This window comes from Dasypus novemcinctus, chromosome 7, assembly GCF_030445035.2.
Source record: "Dasypus novemcinctus isolate mDasNov1 chromosome 7, mDasNov1.1.hap2, whole genome shotgun sequence".
NCBI classification, from domain to species: domain Eukaryota; kingdom Metazoa; phylum Chordata; class Mammalia; order Cingulata; family Dasypodidae; genus Dasypus; species Dasypus novemcinctus.
In genome coordinates this window covers 12448256-12462758 of record NC_080679.1, presented here as the reverse complement: position 1 = coordinate 12462758, position 14503 = coordinate 12448256, and the positions used below count along the sequence as shown (strand labels likewise).

Sequence of the window (14503 nt, the reverse complement as noted above, 5' to 3'; positions counted from 1 at the left end):
GTCCAAATGAGAATGAAGGTTATTTTTTCAGAGCTTGCTATAGCAAGGGAGTCAGTCACCATCACCTGTGTTTGGCTGAGACTCCAAGGTAGGCAAAGGAGTGGGGAAGCTTCTAGAAAAAAGGGAAGGCGTCAGGTATCCCTGTGTTGGAGACTCTGAGCATGGGGAGGCTGAGGCAGATAACCAGAAGTGGGGCATGAGTGACTGGGTAGGAGGGCATAGATGGCTTTCTCCGGTTGGTCCTAAGTGGGGGCAAAAATTAGGGAAGCTAGCAGTCAGTGATTAAGTCAATTGTTAGATCTGTTAAAAGGACTGTGGTTTGACTTTCTGGATGTTTGCTGTAGATAATCGCCAGCTTCCACAACTGATTGTTGGAGGCAGTGGACAGATTTTCCTGGTCTGGCTACTGCTGACAGTTTCCTAGTCATTGTCCATTTGTCCATTCAGTTTCTCAGATGACAATCTTGGCTGTCTCAGAGCATTGGCAGGAACAGGAGGTGGGGAAACAGTGGCCCGCCTGAAGGAGTCTACTTAGGACTTCTTCAAAAGCGAGCTTACCTACCTTCTCCATGCCCTGCTTCCTGCCTCAGCCGTGGAGACTCTCACTGCCTGGCCTCAGCGCCTGCGGGGGATTTTGTCCATCTTTGGCTACTCAGTCAGTGCTGGTGAACTTCAGTTCAAAATCACCACCTGCAAGGAGAGGGAGGATTTGTGCCCCTATTTTTTTAAAAAACCAAACGTCATACAGAAGAAAGAAGTTTCTCTAGAATCTCTGGAAATTCCAGCTGCCCCGTGGAAGGAACCCGTCTGCCTGGAGCTCCTTAAGGCGGCCCTGGGACGTCTTTCTAGGTTTTCTAAAGTGGCCCTGAAAGCCACGGCCCAGTGCCCCTCTCCTGTAAAACGGGAACAACGACGCATATCTCTTTTCCACCAACACCACACTGTACTTCTCATTGCCTGTTTGTTTCCCCATTAGCTCTCTGTCGTTAGGGACTGAGCCTGCCCCAGCTCATCCCTAGAGCTGGGTCCAGCGGTTTGCACGTTTATTTGTGGCGTGAATAAAGGGGACATCGTGGAGAGGCGGGAGGGAGACAGCAGATACACAGCATGGGACCCGCAGCAGCCCGCTACCGTTAACCCTCACTTGCGCCGCCGAGAGGCTTCTCCAGCCTGGGGGGCCTCCCGCCTTCCCTCCCAGGATGCTCCACGCCGGCCGCGTCTCTCGCGATTGGCTGCCTCGCCCTACGTGACGCCGGCGGCGGCGGTTGCCCGGGTGACGGCTGCCGAGGTGGTCGCCTGCGGCGTGAGCGCGGCTGTCGTGGCGGAGCGGCAGGTAAGCGCGTCCCCCGCCGCGCCGGTGGCGCCCCCTCCCGCTCGCGTCCCCCGGGTCCCCGCAGGTGGCCCTGGCCGGCCGCCCCTGAGCCCGCCTGCTCGGTGCGGAGAGGAGCCACGGTGGGCCCCGAAGGCCGAGGCTCTGCTGACCGCTGGGCCCAGAGGGAAACCCCGACGAGCCGGCCCCGCAGACCCTGCCTGATGCCCCCACCTGTCGCCGGTGGCACGGGGCTTTTATTCCTCAGGAACCGGAGGCTGCCGCCTGGATTTTCCCGTCCCGAGGACAGGGCCAGCTGCTGCTTGCCGCGAGTCGTCCCGATCTTTGCTTCAGTGAGTCACACTTGTAGAGACTCCCCAAGGCGTCCAGCTGGGTAGTGGCTGTCAGACCAGGTGTCCTGCGGGCCTTTAGGCTTCCTCATAATTTCCATGAGCCAGCCCTCCTTCCAGCCACTGCATGTGAATTAAGCCCAGACTTCACTAACCCTGGCAAAAACCAGTATGCTTGCTGTGCAGCCTAGGCTCAAGACGTAGCTTTCCTCTTACCCAGCCATTGTGTAGGCCCTAAATCTCTCTGATATAAAAATATCAAAGTTCAGAAGCTGCCACTGCAATCCGTAGATGTGACTAAAGAAGTTTCCCCTCGTTGCTGCATAGGCTAGAGCAGTGGTTCTCAAACTTCCGTGTGTGTAAAAGTCATCTGGGGAGAGTTTAAAATGCAGGTATCTGGGGTCACACCTACTGCGGTGTAAGACAGCAGTGCCAGGAATATGCGTTTTAACGAGCAGCCCAGATGATGCTGATTCAGGTGAGCCAAACTTTGGGGTAACACTTGTCTTGGTGGTAAAGATTTGGCTGCATTTAAATTTTCGTCACTTACTAGCCATGGCTATTGGGAGAATGACAACCTTCTTGACTCCCAATGGCATCATCAGTAAAAGGAGAATATAAGTTTTACAGACCCCTCAGGTTTATTGTGAAGATGAAAAGCGAAGCATTTTGCACATTGCCTGGTATCCAATAAACCCTCAGTAAATGATAGTATAATATTAAGGTTTAGGAAATATTCTACAGTTTGTAAGAATGTCAGAGTCGTAGGATACCCAATAGTAGTTCACGTTCACTGATAGCTGATAATGACAGAATCTTATTCCAGTGGTGATGATGGGAGACTTGTCTGAGGCAGTGACATTTATTTAGCCCAGGTGAAGAAAGAGGGGGAAAGAGTGTTCCAGGCAGGGACTGTGGAAAGGAGCTGATGTTCTCAGAAGCAGCAAAGTTTGCCTGCCCGTGGGCCTTCAGAAGTTCTGTTTCCTCTGCCTGGGCTTCTTTTAGGCGTCAAATGTCTTGGATCTCTGTGTTAGGATTCTCCAGCAGAAAAGCAGAACTGTGGATATATAGAGAGAGTTTCCATAGACATAGATGTAAATGTTAATATATGTAAATAAATGTAAATGATATTTACCTTTGTGTATAAATATTAAAAAGTTTAGTATAAGAATTAGCTCACCCAACCACTGAGATTAGCAAGTCCATAGGGCAGGCTGCAAGTTGTAAACTGATGAAGGTGAGACTGAATTCCCCTGGAGGAGCTGTTTGGCTGAAGTAGAAGCAGGAGTTCTTCTGACTTCTGAAATCCTCTGTCCTTGCTTTAAAACCGCTAATTGATTGAATGAGGGGATGTCCCTCATTGCTGAGGGCAGTCTCCTTTGTTGATTGTAGATGCAAATCAACTGACTATGGAAGCTAATCCATTGATGAAATACATTCACAGTAACAATCAGGTCAGTGCATGCTTGACCAAATAACTGGACACCATTAACCCAACCAAGTTGACACATGAAATTAGCCATCACAGAGTTTGTCTTGCCTACCAGGCACTCTGCTAGGTCCTGGGCATACAAAATATAAATACAGTTCTTAACAGGGTAATTATAGCAGCTGAAGTAGGTCTTGAGTACACAGGTACCCCAGAAGAGAGAAGATTGTGTGGGTGGGGAAGGTAGGAGAGGTGTTCATTGAAGACTGTCTGAAGGATGTCAAGTCTGGAGTAGGTTTGAATGGTGAGTCAAGTTTGCCCAGGAGGTGGGGCAGGTACATCAAACAAAGGGCTTAGAATCCTATAGTGTATGGGGGAATGGCAGGTGGGTCACTGCTGGTGGGGCCTAACGTGAGGAAATGGTAGAAGGGCGAGGGGAGGGACAGGGAGAGGCGGTTAGTCCAGAGAAAGGCTGGAGAGGTGGGTCATCTCCTCGCCTTAGGGATCTGGCAGCCGTGGAGATGGGCGGGACAGGTGCCCCCCTGCTCCTCATTGCTGATTCCAGATCCACCCCCAGCTCCTTGGAAGCCGATGCCAGCCACGCACACCGCTTGCTACCCTTCCTCCATCCTTCCATGTGATCTCCTCCAGGGCACACCTGTTTCCCTGGAAGCCTGACTACTCTCCTCTCTACCTCTGCTTCTTCATTTGGAGACATTTCAAAATCCTCCTGCTCCAGTTTCTTTGTCCTCCTTACTTCCGGGCATTCCCCCCCCCCCCCCCCCCCCCCCCCCCCCGCCATCCTCATCTACCCACTCCCACGGCCATTAACTTTTTATTACTGCATATAACCTCCAAAATCTTATTCCCTAACGATGGTCTTCTGTCGTTGAGGCTCTGAAGCGCACTTTTTTTTTTTTTTAGAATAACAACTATTTTACTAAAACATAAGATTTACAGAGTTTCCAGACAAGCTATACAAAATAGTCACAGGCTTTTTTTCCCGAAGGGAGGATTCTGCACTTGACAGCAAAGTCACCACAATGTTATTCGTGATGGCTGTGACGTTTGTTTAATGTTCCATTTTGGGTCAGTCAAGCTTGTCCATCTACAGTGTCTAAAGCTAAACTTGGCTAGACGGTATATTCTAAAGAACAACTGTTGAGCTGCTTTTAACCAATGCATTTAATTAGATTACCTAAAAGGAGAGAGGAGCTCATAAAATTAAAATAAAACTACCTCCCTCCTCAGAAATAAAAATAAAATAACCCACTCTCCCTCACAGCTAACCCTGACAACCACCTTTACTCACAGTACTTTATACTTAAATCATGATGTGGGAAATGAGTAAAAGCAGACGAGGGGCCGCTGCTTGTAAAAGTTTCACAACAATCCAGATGATAATTCCAGCCCCTGCTCATGCTTCACAAGAGTGAATCAGGACAAGACATAGATTTGCTAATGTGCATTTAATCACCAAAGGACTGAAGATGTCTGGGCTTTTATTCTGTAATGTTTCTAAGACTCTGTCCATGAAATGCAAACAAAAATGGAAGAAATCTTGGCAGAACAGGACATGCACACTCCTGATGATCAGATCGATTTAAATATTATTTGGGGCATGGAGCCTAGTCCATGCTCTAGCTGTTTCTGTGGCTTGGCCTTTGTTGGTCTTCCACTGCTCCACTAATCATTTAATATTGGATCATCTGGATTGGGAGCCTGGATCGATAGCAGAACTGTGCGGATCTGCAATGCTGGGGGCCACTTATCTTTCAAAATATCTAAACATATTCTTCCCAACTTGTCTTCATTAGGATGATAAATTTTGGTCATGAAACATACTTTAGGGTCTGCCATTGGGTATTCTTCTGGAAGGAATATAGGTCAAGTTCAAAAGTCCCTTCCTCAAAGGGAGAATCTTGGGGACCAGTAGTGACCACATGGAAATACTTGGCATTGCTCTCATCTGGTTCTGCTCTAATACCAGGAACTGGTTCTGCCAGCAAACCCTGGGTCTCCCTGATAATCCTGTGGCAGTCGGCCCCGCCATCTTGCCAGATCCTGAGTTTGGCCTCTGGTCTCGTCTCCAGCTCCACTCGCCTAACGCACGAGTGTGAGGCTCATTTTAACAAACCTCCTTAGATGGGTGTTTGAACCCATCACATTTTCACTGCCGTGCACCCCCACAACCCCCCTCCCATCCTTTATCTACCTTAGTGTCAATGTTTCATCACTATTGTACTTGTTTTCTCTTCCCCCTCTCTTCTGGCAAACCCTCATCCCTGGTTAGGTAACTCTCCGCCAACCAAGACAGCTAAAAGTGACTGGAGAAAACTGCAGATCTGTGTGGATGAATTGCATTTAGATCCCAGTGCATGGATCTCCAGTGGCCCCGAGATACTAGGAGCCCTCCCATGTTTTCTTTTTTTTTTTTCCCCATGTTTTCTTGGTCCATTTGATTCCCACCTTTTCCTCTTGCAAACTGTCAGCATGCTCCTTCCTCTCAGCGATGACCTTGTCTCTTATTTTTCTTTTCGTCCTGAAATCTGTCTCTTTGTTCAGGTCCCATAATATCTGCCATCCCTCCCTCACCCCCCTACCCCCCAACCCCCCGCATCTAAGGCCAGCACCCCCACTGAGACACTGGGTGCATCCTTAACTATCTCCTTTCCCTCCTGCCTCATTGATGTTTCCTTCTTTCCTGGGTTATTCCCACCAACAGAGCTGCTGCTTATGTCTTCCTTCTTAAAAAGCCCTCATGTCTTTCCAGCCACTTCCTGTCTGTCTTTTCTCTTTTTGTGACAGTTCTCCTGTCTCTGCTTTTCTTGCTTCTCTTTCTCTCTTTAACTGTTTCCAGTCACTGCTCTTGTTGGCGTCACCATCGGACTCCATTTTGCCAATCCAGTGATTAGTTCTTCTGTCCATCGTGCGCAGCCTCGCTGTCAATGTGCAACACCTTCTCTGGGCATCCAGGGTGTCCCTGTCTCCCGGTTGTCTCCCCACTCCCTGCTCTGCTTGCTCTCTTTGGTGGCTCTTCTCCCCCGCCTCGCAGTGCCTGAGGGACCCAGGGTTCAGGAGAGGCCTGCTCGCTTTTCCCTCTGCACTTCTCTGGGTAGGATGCTCGTCTATTTTGATGCCATCTTTATGTTGATGACTTCCAAATGTTTCTCTCCAGCTCCTCCTTCTCCCTAAGCTCCAGACTCTTGCAGCCACCTCCCTTTCCAGCGTCTCTGCCTGACTGTCTAGTAGGTATCTCAGGCTTAATCCCTGCCACCCCCCTGAGTTCTCTCCACTCCAGTGAATGGTCTACTTAGGCCCACGTGCCATCCTCAGTGCCTTTCTTCCCTCACATCCCACCCAAGCTGTCGGCAGGCCGCGGTACCTCACCTCTAAGGCCTGCCTGGAGTCAGAACTTCTCGCCAGCATGGGTCTCGCCGTAGCCCCTAACTGGTCGCCCTGCTTCTATTCCTGTCGGCCTCCAGACTCTCCACACTCCAGACAGAATGCTCTTTAGAAAACGTCAGTGAGCTGCGGCCGTCCCCTGCTCAGTGCCCTCTGTGGCTTCCCACTACTCAGAACTGCACCCAAGCCTCTCACCCACTGTACCTGGCCCCTTGCCTTCCAGGGTCAGCCTGGCTCCACTCCAGCCACACCCCAACACACAGAGCTCTTCTTGCTGTCTGAGGCCTTTGCACTTGAAAATCCTCTTCCCCTAACAAAGTGCTCCCTGCCTGGCATCTTTGCTCAAATGTCATATTCCCACCGGGAGCTTCTGGGACCACCCGTACCCATCTCCTCCTCCCTCTGTCCCCTTCCTTGCTTTGTTTTCTTCATACCTTAAGTTCCTTCCCTTCATTCAGTAAAGGTTTTTGAGCAAGCACCTACAGTGCACTGGGCACGGGTCTAGGCACTGGGGGTACTGAGGGGACCCATGCTCTCCTTGTGACCTCTACTTGGTGGGGTAGAAATGGCAGACAGTGGCAGAGATGCAAATGAGAGGATGTGTGAGTCAGCCAGTGGTTAGCAGGCTCAAGGGTGGCAAGTGCTGGGGCTGACCTTTAAGAAGGGAGCTCTCTGCAGAGGCACATTTAAGTGGATCCTGGATTAGATGTGAATATCTGGAGAAGGCCCACAGCGTTGGATTAGATGTGGATTCTGGAAGAGGGCCCAGTGTTGGACTAGATGTGGATGTCTGGAGAAGGGCCCATCATTGGATTAAATGTGGATATCTGGAGAGGGAGAAGGCCCAGTGCATTGGACTAGATGAGGATATCTGAGAAGGGCCCAGCATTGGGCTAGATGTGGGTATCTGAGAAGGGTCCTGAGGCAGAGGGAAGAGGCCCTGCAAAGTCCTCAGGGCAGGTGTGGGCTTGGCCCTCGGGGGTCTCCAGGGCTTGGTGTGGCTCAAGTGCACAGAATAGGGAAGCAGACTTGGCCCAGTGGTTAGGGCGTCTGTCTGCCACATGGGAGGTCCGCGGTTTAAACCCCGGGCCTCCTTGACCCGTGTGGAGCTGGCCCATGCGCAGTGCTGATGCGCACAAGGAGTGCCCCTGCCACACAGGGGTATCTCCCGCGTAGGGGAGCCCCACGCGCAAGGAGTGCACCCTGTAAGGAGAGCCGACCAGCGCGAAAGAAAGTGCAGCCTGCCCAGGAATGGCGCCGCCCACACAGAGAGCTGACACAACAGGATGATGTAACGAAAAGAAACGCAGATTCCAGGTGCTGCTGATAAGGATAGAAGTGGTCACAGAAGAACACACAGCGAATGGACACAGAGAGCAGACAACTTGGGGGGGGGGAGGGGAAGGGAGAGAAATAAAAAAATAAATAAAATTTTTAAAAGTGCACAGAACAAGGGGGATGTGGAGGAGGCGGGGTGTGGACTCCCACCCTCATCCTTAGGGACCTGCGGGCTGGTCCTCAGCAGAAGGCAAAGATAGCCGGTTAATGGTTTAGGAGTGGGATCGCCATGGAGAGAGGAGCTGAGCGGAGCTGCGAAGTCATGGTGCACTACCTGGGGAGAGAGAGGAAGCCACAGGACTGGGACAGTGAGCCAGAAGAAGAATGAAAAAGGGGCACTTACTAAATCTAATCTTCCTGATGTATTCAAGGAATTCTAATCCAACCACTGTGATGGGCAGAAAACTGGGGCTGTGCATCTGAGGCCTGGAAGGGCTCTGATCCGCTCTCCATTTTATTTAACAGATGGAGAAAGGCTCGAGTGTCAGTGACTTGCCCAGACCTGGGTCACTGTTAGTGCTGGAGCCTGGACCTTTTGCCTTTCTCTGGGGTAAGATCCTGGGGATGGGGATGGCAGGAAGAGTAGAAAGAATGACTTTTTTTTTTCTTTAGGAGGTACCGTGTATTGAACCGTGGGCCTTGTACATGTGAAGCGCACGCTCAACCACTGAGCTATACCCATTCCACAGAATGACTTTTTTTCAGCCACTCAATTTCCCATGGGTGCTATATAGAGCACATGATACACATTTAGTGACTTAACACAGCACAGGTAAAAATTTTTTTAAATTGCCGTTTTAATTCCTTTTGAGTACAAGTCGCTTTTGCAAGCTAGGAAAGAGAATGAGGCTGGGCCAGCCTAGTCCTCTAGTGACCCAGTCCCAGCCTTTCGTCTTGGGCTGAATGCCATAATGACGCAGGTGCTCAGAGTGGGCTTGTAAAACTAACCACGCTCTACATTTCTCATTAGGAAACAACCAAAAATCCCATCCTTAAAGGCATTCCTTAAAAGCATGCTAAAAAGAACATCTTGCTCTACGAAAGAACAGAATGGTCCAGACCACATGCTGGCCACCTTGTCAGTGAACCAGGTCAGAGCTGGCCAAGGATTGGTGGAGGAAAGGAGTGATTACATTTTGAAAACCTGCCCTTTGGAGGTTTTAAAATGTCCTGATTGCTGTCAATAAGAAAGCAAGTAAATATATTACAAATGCACCCACATTAATATTTGATTGTACAGAGGTCTTTCCTAGAATACAAAGTTAGAGATAAATGTAGGAGATACTTAGATACTTTCAAAACAAATTACTTGGTAATAAATTATACGTACTGTATTTTTCCATTTGTCACAAGAATGATTTGACAATGAGGACTATTTAATTGAAATACTCAACGCTAAAAAGGGTGGTGGTGGCAGCACTTTCTACCACAGAGCTTCCCTGTACAATTACCATTGCTGTTCTTCCATGATGCAGTTCATGTGGAAAAACTCATCAGGAGCTTTTTCCAGGGCCAGGAAATGAAAAATAAAGCATGCCATCCTTATCTACTTGTAAACTCAGTTTACATCTTTGGGATGGAGCCATAAAATCTGGCCATAGTCTTGTTAGATATCTGCATGCTGCAGGATTCCTTAGCCTTTGGTTAGCCAGAGTTCCAGCCCAGGGTCTTAAAGCTGTGCTCAGCCCATCTGTGCCTCTTCTCTGGGCTGAGGTGGGTGCTAGTCATCAAAGCCTGGAATGTCATCGTAGGAGTAGCCCTATGAGCCTTTGTATGCATAGTAGGCAATGTGCAGGTGGTAAAAACCAGGAAGGAGCACCAGGATGCCAGTGATCAGGACAAGAATGGCTCAATTTGCCCCCCTTTGCTGATGTAGCCCAGCAGGAAGGAACCTGTGAGCATGAGAAAGGTGCCAGTCAAGAAAACTGCATGGTGGTCTTATAAAGAATCTTAGAATGTAGTCACCAAATGCAATGAATGTACCACGATGATGAAAGAGGTTGTTGATGTGGAAAGAGTGGGGTGAGGGGGGTGGGGGCTATATGGGGACCTCATATTTTTCAAATGTAACATTAAAAGAATAAAGACAAAAAAAATATATATCTTCATAAAAGATAAAAAAAAAAGAATCTTAGGAGGGCTTTTCTTAAGCAGAAGGTCCACGTGGCCACTGTCTGTGCTGGCGAGCCTTGAGTATTTTACTCAACCAGGTTGGTACAAGACACATTATAACAAGCTGCTGCAACTACAGCCAGAGCTCCACATCTGGCCATGTGTGCGTGGAGAGCTTGCCCCATGGTTGGCAGCCTAGGTGTCTGAGTCTGCGTGGCATGCCCCACCTAACTGCCCTCCCCAGCCCAGACCAGCTCCGCCAACAACACAGATTTATTAAGATCTTACAGTTCTAGAGGTTGGAAGTCTGAAGTCAGTCCCACTGGGCTAGAGTTGAGGTGCGGGCAGGACTCTTCCTTTCTGGAAGCTTTAGGGGCGGGTCTGTTCTTTATCTTTACCAGTTTCTAAAAGGCCGTCTACATTTGTTGACTTGTGGTCCCTTCTTCCATCTTCAAAACCAGCAATAACTGCTCAAGCTTTTCTCACATTGCTTCACCCTGACACTCGCCTGCCTCCTCTTTCCATTCCAAGGACCTTTGTGATGATGTTGGGCCCACTTGGGTGGTCCAGCACAATCTCCCCAATTGAAGATCAGCTGATTAGCAACCTTAATTCCATCTGCCACCTTAGTTCTCCCTCGCCGTGTACCGAGGATATTCACAGCTTCTGGGGATGAGGACGTGGACATCTTTAGGGGCCATTATTTAGCCAAACACTGCCAGCCTTTTGTGATTTCACAGATGATTGAAACGAAAGCCTTTGTTTTAATTTTTGCCTTGTAGAGATTTTTGCGTGAGAATTACCAGTAACAATTCAATATGGGGGACGTTTTGGCTCATGAATCTGAATTACTGGGACTGGTGAAAGAGGTAGGTATTGTTATACAAAACAGGTCACACACAACAACAAAGGAAAAAATAACAGGTCACAAAAAAAGAGATCTTGAAACTTGTAAAGCTTGTATTTTAAAATGCAGTGAATTCTACAGTGCCTTATAGCGTTTCTTCCATTTTTACATTGGAGTTATTTATTTGCCATTATATAATTTTCCATGTATTTACATTTTGTTTTCTTAAACTATACCAAAATCTTAAAACCACTTTTAAAAATTGTTTTAAAGAAAATTCTATAATGCATGCTCATGTAAAAAATTCAAATACTGTACACATGTGAAAAGTGAATTTCCACTCCTGCAGTAACCACTATTAATGGTTTAGGGTATATCTTTCCAGACTGTTTCTATGAATGTTTAAAATATATTCACATGTATGTATTTTGTTTTACATAATGGATGATACTATACACATTGTTTTGTGGTTTGCTTTTTGTCTTTCAACAGTAATATGGTGTGGATTTCCTTGTACTTTTTGATGCTATAGAATATTTGTTGAGTGGGTATATCATAATTTGTTTGACTCGTTGCATTAATGGACACTTAGATTTTCTACACTCTTCTGAAGAGCAGGAGCCACACCTTATGCATATAGCTTGGAGCTGGCACATAGTTGGTGCTAAAGAAATGGTTGTTGCTGTTTCACTGTCAGATTAAACTATCCACAAGGCATTAAGAGACGTGGCCCTAGGGCAAGGATGCAGACAGCCACAGCAGAGCTCCCATTAGAGCTCACTTCCCGGGGGCCACAGTGCTGGGTGTGGCAGTGCCTACCTTTTCGTGAATTGTTTTCTCCTGGTCTTAGGGACAGGCAAGGTTTGTAAACCCCTTGCCTCAAGTAACAGATTCCCAGAGACCTACTTCTCCCCAGACCACCAGACCTTCTGTCGATTACTGCTGCACACATCATTTAATTTTTTTATTAATAATTATAATGAATCATGCAGTATACATTTTCCCTTTGAAAACAAATTTATTTTCTGGAAATAAACATTTTCTATGAAACTGTCTTTCTAAGCCTTTTATAGTATTCATCAATAAATCAATTCTAGACAGGATCCTTGCTCACTCTACTTCTCGAGAGGACAGTTTGCTAACCCCATTACAAATGGATGATAATATCGAGCTGGTGCAATGACATTGTTACTTTGTTGATGTTCAAAATAGAAGAATATATTTATGTTCTTTTCATAGTATTTAGATTTTGCTGAATTTGAAGATACCTTGAAAATATTTTCAAAGGAATGCAAAATAAAAGGAAAACCACTATCTAAAACAGCAGGTGGATCTTTAAGAGACTCCAAATCAAAAACAATCCAGGTAACATTTGGCTTATTTTTTTAAATCTCTGTAGATAATCAGGATGTTCTCAACTTTCAAACTGCTTCCAATAGGGAATGTTGGAATTCCTTCTGGAGGCCTGGTCAGAGTGACTCTTAGACTTCTCAAGTATTTATGGATAAATCAGTGATACTGCCTTGAAATCTCTGCACCCAGCCTAGGAAACGTGGAGCAACATAGATCTCTCAGATACTTTTACTGGGAAGAAGACAATGGGAAACTGTACTCTCTTTGGAGCCTAGGCAGAAGTGATCCGTCCCTGAAGAGTTTTAGGTTATGGATCCTAAGCCTTGGGGACACAGCAGCAAACAAAACAAAATCCCTGCCCCTGTGGCACTTGCCTTCTAGTTTGGGAAGGCAGGGGGAGCAGGAAGCAAGAGTAATACAAGGCAGCCTCCTCTCAGAGAATGCGGGAGCGGCTCTGTCCGCGGTGGGCTGCCCAGGGTGCAGAGGTTGTGGGGCCTTCAGGGCTTTGGGTGAGGAAGACCTTACACGCCTGGTTCCAGCCGTGATTTGACACCTAACTCCCACTTCAGCCATTCCGGGTAAGTGAGTGGGTCACCTGGAATATTTCCCCTGACCAGAGAGCATGACTGTTCCCAAGGAAGCACATTTCATCTCTGGATGATTTTATTATTTTTATAAATTTGTGTTTTTTAATATATCTATTTCCAAAATGAATCTGAGGCATGGTTGCATGTGCCACCGACGTGCTGGGGGCAGGCAGAAGCCACCGCCAGCCTGCTTCTGCTCTCTGACTGCCCAGTGGCCTGGCATCGGGCCCCCATGAGCAGGCCCTGTTGAGCCCGAGGAGTCCCAGGTGGTGCTGCACCCGCCCGGTGCCTTCCTGTGCAGTGAGCGCCTGGGTGGTAGGCTGTCCCCACTTCAGACAGACTTAAGCCAGCCCTGCCTGACATCATCAACCACAGAGCAAAATTTCCAGAACTAAAATAAGAGTAGAGTCATTTTTAAAGGTGGACACAGAGGTTGTTTTTTGAAGTAAAGCTTTCTCTGTGGAAAATCAGCCTCACTCCCCCGTACTCACAGTGCCTGGTTTACTGGTTCCTTCAGGAGGAAGGACCAGCCAGCTTTATTCACCAAGTTGGAGTAATAGGTGAGCAGATCTTGAGTAGAGCAGATCCTGAGTACCTAGCTAGCAGAACAGTGTGACTACTTGGGAAGTTCTCACCTGAACAGAGTACGTGATGACATCGGATGAGGATAGCAAGCTTTGTGTCTTGAAGATTTTTTGCATATCTGGCACCTCAAGAGGGAGCTGCTGTCCACTTTTTACAGCTGGTTCCACATCACATTACAGCTCAGTGGCGGGAGAACACTTAAATGTCTCTTCAGGTCCATTTTTATATAACGGGAAAGACCTTGAAGCTGTCTAATTGCCTCAAGCATAGGTTCTTCCCCTGCTCATCCAGTAAGTAGCTGTGCCCTACTTTGATAGAACCCCCTTCCTCACTCCTCCTTGCCCCCCCCCTCCAAAAAGAAAAAACACCTGGAGCAGCAGTTTAGCAAAATGTGCTGTCAGTGGCACTCAAGAAATGGTGTTTCCCCAAGCACAGTTCTGTAAGAAGTGTGTGTGTGTGTGTATGTGTTTATAAATTATTATAATTTGTGTTGTGCAATTTTCTGATCTTGTTGGCTCTGGCTGTGGTCATGTTCTGCAGAAGATCACTAATATTTTGTATCCAGAGAGGTTGTGAAAACAAATTTTTTATGTGTATGTATTATTTTAAATGCAGGAACCATTTCCAGGTACAAAATATGGATCCTAAATTAGGATGGATGAGCAATGTGATTATAGTGACAGAGCAAATGTTTGTGGTCCCAGGTCTACAATTGAAGAATTTCACACAAACTAGACATGGGCCCTTTGACATGCAGACAAACCACCTTAGGAAAATGCCTTGACTCCAAGCCTGAATAAATCCACGAGGTGTGCGTTCACTTCCTTCAGGCAATCAAAGAGCTTGTGATCGTGGAACCCCTCAGGCAAGAACACTTGCCCCAGAGTGGGTACAAGCTTTGCTCCAGGGAGCGGCAGGGGTGAGGCTGGGGCTGGGCCAGGCCCCAGGAGCCCTGCTGCTCAGGGGGCAGGGGGGCCCCTTCACCTTTGTACCAGTTATTAACAGTAAAGTGGGGCTCTTTTAGCCAGGGTCCCCCCAGTCTTCCAAGAAGCTGCTGTTTTCAGCTGCCTGGGCTTTGTTTTGGCAAACCCCTGCCCAAAGTCACTTACAGACTTGACCTTCCCCTTGTTTCTGAGGCTGAGGAACAGAAAGGGGCTGGTTTGGAGGAGGTACAAGTTCATTGTAGAG

At 47.7% G+C, this 14503-nt stretch overlaps 1 protein-coding gene across 4 annotated transcripts in view; it reads left to right on the top strand.

Moving 5' to 3' along the window:
- The first annotated feature begins 1221 nt into the window (after positions 1 to 1221).
- Positions 1222 to 14503, top strand: part of ARMC9 (armadillo repeat containing 9) — a 142982-nt gene continuing 129700 nt past the window's right edge. Inside the window, exons 1-4 of one of the 4 annotated variants that reach the window (XM_058299899.2) lie at positions 1247 to 1333; positions 8297 to 8381; positions 10726 to 10812; positions 12030 to 12155. In XM_058299899.2, the coding sequence (XP_058155882.1) occupies positions 10762 to 10812; positions 12030 to 12155 (177 nt within the window). In that variant the 5' untranslated portion in view covers positions 1247 to 1333; positions 8297 to 8381; positions 10726 to 10761. Of the gene's footprint in view, positions 1334 to 1577; positions 1663 to 8296; positions 8382 to 10725; positions 10813 to 12029; positions 12156 to 14503 lie in introns of those variants that run through there. The other 3 variants (XM_058299897.2, XM_071216056.1, XM_058299898.2) reach the window with 3 other exon arrangements.